This window comes from Neophocaena asiaeorientalis, unplaced genomic scaffold, assembly GCF_003031525.2.
Source record: "Neophocaena asiaeorientalis asiaeorientalis breed wild unplaced genomic scaffold, Neophocaena_asiaeorientalis_V1.1 scaffold131, whole genome shotgun sequence".
Lineage (NCBI taxonomy): Eukaryota > Metazoa > Chordata > Mammalia > Artiodactyla > Phocoenidae > Neophocaena > Neophocaena asiaeorientalis.
This window is the reverse complement of record NW_020173201.1, coordinates 4,092,758-4,099,146: the sequence shown is the minus strand read 5'-3', so window position 1 is coordinate 4,099,146 and position 6,389 is coordinate 4,092,758. Positions and strand designations below refer to the sequence as shown.

Sequence of the window (6,389 nt, the reverse complement as noted above, 5' to 3'; positions counted from 1 at the left end):
CCACAATTAAGGCACAGAACTATTCCATCACCCACAATGAAACTTTCTTGTGCTATACCTTTATACCTTCCCTGAAGCCCTATTCCCTGCCAACTGCTGATATGCTCCCCATTATTCAATTTTATCATTTCAAGAATATTATATGAAAAGAATAATACAGTTTGTAAACTCTTGATATTATATTTATTTTACTTAACATAATGTCCTTGAAATTCATCCAAGTTATTGTATTAATTAAGAGCCTGTTCCTTTTCTTCTGTGAGTTTTCCATGGTTTATTTATCCATTCACTTGTTGAAGGACAATTGGGTTATTTCCAGGTTTTTTTTCTGCTAGTAAAAATGAAGCTTCCAAAATGTGGTATTTACATATAATGGAATATTATTTAAACTTAAAAAGGAAGGAAATTCTGATACCTGCCGCAACATGGATGAACCTCGAAGACATTATGCTAAGTGAAATAAGCCTGTCACAAAAAGACAAACCCTATATTATTCCACTTATCTAAGACACCTAGAGTAGTCAAATTCATAGAGACAAAAAGTAGAACAGTGGTTACCAAGGATCAGGGGTGGGGCTGGGGGTTGGAAATGGGGAGTTATTATTTAACGGGTACAGAGGTTCGGTTTGGGATGATGAAAATATTCTGGAGACGGGTAGTGGTGAAGGTTGCACAACAATGTAAATGTACTTAATGTGGCCAAATTGTATACCTAATTATGGTCAAAATGGTAAACTTTATGTTATTCATATTTTACCACAATAAAAAGTAGAAAAGTAAATAGATAGAATATAACATCATGGAGTATAAGTAATATGAAAGAAAATAAAGCAGGTTAAGAGGATAGAGAGTGGGACGACTTAGATAAAGTTATCAACACAGATTTCTCTGAGACAGGAATGTCTCAATAGAAGAGAAAGAGCCAGCCGGTGACATGATGGAGGGGACATTCAAGCTGGGAGAAAACCAAGTGTAAAGCCTGAGGCAGGAGTGGTCTTGGTATGTGGAAGGCAGCAAGGGGTGTGCCGTGCCTTCGTGGATGAGCGTGTGTGCACTCCTGCGTGTCTGTGTGCACGGTTAGTGTGCCCAAGCACGTAAGCACATTCACAGGCGCCTCTGCGTTTCTCACTGCAGCCAAGAATCTCGACATGATTAACCATGTGAGCCAAATCATGCTGACTCAGCAATGAGGACTGCCCAAATGATGGCGATTTAAAGGAAGAACTGTGCAGTATTAAAGAAAACAGCCACCCAGCACTGCACCAGAAGCCCCTGGGAAATGCTCCTAAGAAGAGTTTAGTGCAGCTCTAAGAAGACTTATTAATCTGGGGTTGAAGGTCAGGCCCATACTGTCCTTGTTTACAAGCCTGATTGGACCTTGCGTTACTGAATCCAGCCTCCTCCCTCCACCTAAGGCACCTGCCGGCACCCTGCTGGAGGGCCAGTTTCCTCGTGACTGTATCCCTGCTTTGCAGAAGCCATGGTAAGTCCTTTCTGGTGAATGGATCTGGGGTCCTGGATCAAATGTCTAGGGATTTGACTTGATTTTGGAGGCCTAGAAAAGACTTTCTAGGGTGTGTGGGGAGATGGCAGGCAGAAGCCATGCTGGGGGTATCTCTTTCTCTGCTTACGCTGGGGTATCTGTGACTTTCCCGGATTCACCTGACCATTTGCAAATGAGACTGTGCCTTTGTTTTCAAAGGGAGCCGAGAAGGATTAGACCCTTGATGCTGGGCTGCTGAGGTTTCCTGGGGGAGGGACAGCTGGAAGAGGACTTTGAAGGACATAAAATGTCAGGCTTGAGAAATGAGAAGGGTATTCAAGGAAGGTGTTCTAATTGCCAGTGGTTTTGACTCATAGGACACACAGAATACCTGCCAGGAAGTAGAGAGGGATCTGGCACCCTGCCTGGGTCAAGATAGTGAGAAATTTCCAGAGAAACTTCTCTCCCTGGCAAGTCTCTCTTACAGTGGGAAATAAAACATCAAGAGGAAACAAACTCAACTTAATTCTGGCCAGGTTAGTAACTAGCAGTGACTCTTCCTCCCCGGATCATTAGCCTGCAGCTTAGTGAGTGCCACTGAGTAGATGTTGGTTAACTGGCACTGAGGGCAATGGACTGTCCAGGTATAAGGATGGGATGCAGGTGGCAGATGGGCCCAAATGTGAAAGGTGAGACAGAGAGAGCTAGGTCTCCATTCACGTTCACTCCCCAAGTCAGCAGGCATGAGTGAGTTGGCAATGTTATGCCTATTTGCTCTCACAAAGGACACAGAGAGCACACTCCTAGCCTTTTAGCAGTAACACTAGAGGCCAGGCACTGGTAACCCCTTCTCCCCGACAATGCAAGCTGTTATGACTACCTTTGCTGAAGTAGTAATACAACGTCACAGGAGGATTTACTTTTCCAAATCCCCAATCTGGAGGCCAGGAATGGGTCATCCATCTCTATATCACCTGTGCCCAGTATAGGTTATAGGAAAAAGGGCAGGTTCAGTAAATATGTGTTGATTAACTGAACAGGATGAGATAATCTTCCTTGATTTTTCCCACACCAAGGTGAGGACCATGTCACTGTTTCCATCACTCCCTCTGCTTCTCCTGATTGTGGTGACAGCATCGTGTACAGAAAGAGAAAACTGTGAGAATGTACAAAAGACTTGCCCTGTGATTGCCTGTGGTTCTTCAGGAATCAACGGCCTCCCAGGCAAAGATAGGCATGATGGTGCCAAGGGAGAAAAGGGAGAACCAGGTACAGTTTGGGCTGTTCTATCTCTGTGACTCTTTATCTTCCAAAGGAAACTGCCTGGAGATGTGAGGAGGATAATGTCATATTCATGTAGCTTGTATTTCTCTCAACTACAAATTATAATTCAAAAGAGAGATACAGCTCTGACTCTGGCATCCCAAACTTCCACCAGGAACTGGTGACACCTGGTGGTCCTGCTGGCTCAGGAAGTTGACCCTCAAGGCAGACCATCCCATGGGACACAGGAAGCTTTCCTTCTATGGTCATTAGAAAGAGCGGTTCAGAATGTGAGCCCTGGATCAGTGTCTCCTTTCTCCTGGGAAGGGATTGGGCATCAAGCTTTTGGAGAAACAGAGCAGGAACGCAAATACTGTCATGTTTCCTTAGTCCTCCAACAGGTCAAGGACTCAGAGGCTTTCAGGGCACTCCTGGAAAGGTAGGGCCTCAAGGAATGCCAGGGCCACCTGGGTTACCAGGACAAGTGGGCCAAAAAGGAGACCCTGGAGATGATTTGGGTAAGGAATTTACTTCAGCAAGGTCTAGGCTGAAGGCCCCCAGGGTCTGGCAACTCTGAGTACCATGTGGGAGATGCCCCTTCTCCTGCTGCTTCCTGGGAAGATGCCCAACTCTGCTTCCTGACCCAGCAGCCTCTAGCTTCTCTAGGTTACTTAGAGCCTCAAGGGATTCCTATCAATGCCTGAATACAGACTCACAAACCCTTCAGAGCCAAACCCTCATCAGGTGCCTCCTGGAGGAGCTAAGCCTAGGCTCTCCTGCAGCTGAAACAATCCAATGTGAGGCTCTGGTCCAAAAGGGATAAAATAGGTTATCTATGTGTTGGGCTTGTTATGCCTATTTTCACAACAATGGTAGATACATGGTATGCCAGTTATCTCTTACCTCATGAGAAACAAACAAAACACAGCCATTTATTTAAATCACGAATCTATGAATCAAGTGATTTCTTTGCTGGTCTCAGATGGACTCACTCATGTGTCTGTGGTCAACTGATGGCCAATGGTCTCACTTACATGTCTGGCTGTTGTTTGACCATCAGCTGGAGTGATGAGCGTAGCTGAGCCACAGATCTCATCCTCCAATTGACTCACCTGGGCTTATTCACATAGAGATGATTACAGGATTTCCAAAAGAAGAAAGATCAGAAGCTTTAAGGCCTCCTGAAGGCTTAGGACACATACATTATTGCTTCTGTCACATTCCATTGGTCAAAACAAGTTACAAGGCCCGCTCAGATTCAAGGAGTGGGGAAATAAACTCCATTTCTTAATGAGAGAAGCTGTACCACACTGAGGTCACTGTGTGCCATCTACTACACACAGCTTGTTGCCTCATGCCCTCCCCTCTTGGATAATGGGCAACTCACAAAAATCCTGGTTTACTGATTAACAGAACAAACTCAGGGAAAAACAAAACAAAAAGCAACAAAAACAAAACTTCCCCAAAGACAAAACCCTGCAATCTTTATAGTCAATATTCACCAGCTCATAATAATTCCTCAAGCATTTTATTCCACAAGTTTACCCATGATAGAGCTATTTGTTTGGGGAAAAAACCAATTAGTGAATAGCTTGGCGCGTGGAGTGCTATAATGCTCGGTCAACAGGTAGTGTATGTATGTGCGTGTGGGTGTGTATGCGTGTACAAAGTGTCTTTCCATACATTCAACAGATGAGTGATGTTTTGGGCTGGATGGAAACAGAGATACTTTTCCTTCTTTATGCTTCTTTATGCTTAAAATATTTTTCATTTTCTTTCAAAGAGCAAATGTCAGTATAAAAGAAACTTTTATCTTGATTTTTTTTTTTTTTTTAGTTTGAAAAGTACCCTACCCCCTTGTAGGGTTCTCAGTTCTCAGATGCCTTTTCAACAATGCTCTTTCACTTTGTTTTAATTTTCTAGGTAACTATATTAGCCAGGCTACTTCAGAAAGAGCAGCTCTGTGATCAGAACTGGACCAACTCAAAAAATATAAGCCTTCTCTCTTACTTTTCAGGCAGCTTGAAGTTTGGGAAAGTGGAAGGCAACAAATATTTACTGAATACATGTAATTTTCTAGTACCTGGATAGATGCTTTTCATATTCTGACCTCATGAAATCCTCACAACAACCTTTTGGTAGAAACGGAAGCAAAGGAAAATTACATAATTTGCTCAAATGCACAGAGCTAATAAATGGCAGAGGCAGTTTATAAATTGAAGTCAGTCTGATACCAGAGACCCTGATCCTTTATCTTTACTATCAGTGTACATATGTGTCACTGAAAATGGGACCTATGCCTCTTTCCCTTTGTTATGCTGTTGCTGAGAACTGGCAATGAGGCTAACCTGTTTCCTGGCCTAGGACAAATATTCTCAGACATTTAAATTTATTTTTAAGTTAATATTGGGGTAAAACTTAGAATTCCAATTATATGTATTCTAGAACTCTGGTCCAAAAGGACAAAGGCCTTTGTTCCATTCTGTTTCTTCAGATTAGGGCTGCTAGATTTAACAAAGAAAAATATAGGACACCCAGTTAAACTTGAATTTCAGGTAAACAACAACTAATTTTTTTTTAGTATAAGTATGTCCTAAAAATTGCATGTGAGACACTTATACTAAAAAATTTCATTGTTTATCTATAATTCAAATATAACTGGACATACTGTATTTTATGTGGCAACGCTACTGTTGAAGGCTTTGTCCAGAAAAATATCTTGAGGTGGACTTAGAGACAAGCCAGTGTCACCTATATTTTCCCATTTTAGGGCTGATCTTCCCTTCAGGCAAAAAAGTTGGGGAAAAGTTTTATTTTACCAATGGTGAAAAGATGACCTTTGATGAAGTGAAGACTCTGTGTGCCCAGTTCCAGGCCTCTGTGGCCATTCCTACTAATGCTGAAGAAAACAAGGCCATCCAGGATATAGCCAGTGGAGGGGCCTTCCTGGGCATCACAAATGAGGAGACTGATGGCCAGTCTGTGGATCTGACAGGAAAGAGGGTGACCTACCAAAATTGGCATGATGGTGAGCCCAATAACGCTGGTTCTGAGGAACACTGTGTGACACTCCTGGTGGACGGCACATGGAATGACATCACCTGTTCTGCCTCCTTTTTGGCTGTCTGCAAATACTCTGCCTGAGGAAGCGTGACCCTCAGGCCCTCCTGTCCCTTTGCTCATCTCACAGGTCGACAGTCTGGTTTGAAAGATAGATCTATATCAATTTCCCATACCCAGTATTGAGTTGCCCCTTTGAGGGGAATCAGAGACAATGAGAAGAATGGATTGAGAATGATGAGATGTGGGAGTAAAAAGTGAGAAGAGACTGATAGTGGCCTAAGAGTTTCTGGTTCAGACCCAATCACTAATAATAATCACTAACAACAATAACTACAAAATAATAATAGTAATAATAGCAGGAGCAGTACTAGTAGTACTAAGAACAAAATTTTAAATGTTTACTATGAGTTAGGCCCTACATTATGTGTAGTACATTAATTACCTAATTTAATTAGGCTGCTAATTTTTGTTTGAGTAGTGTTATCTAAGGTACAAAACTAAAATGGATTTATTTTTCCCTTTACTCTAAACACTCGTGTTCTGTTGAGCCTTTCTTTCTCTTTGGGTCGAGAGCTCCCCT

General features: G+C 42.5%; 1 protein-coding gene across 1 annotated transcript; it reads left to right on the top strand.

Annotated features, from left to right (window-relative positions):
* The first annotated feature begins 2,568 nt into the window (after window positions 1–2,568).
* Window positions 2,569–5,890, top strand: MBL2 (mannose binding lectin 2). Its single transcript, XM_024744854.1, is given in 4 exon segments — window positions 2,569–2,752; window positions 3,148–3,264; window positions 4,670–4,738; window positions 5,517–5,890. Coding segments are annotated over 4 exon segments (744 nt in total).
* Window positions 5,891–6,389: the final 499 nt, after the last annotated feature.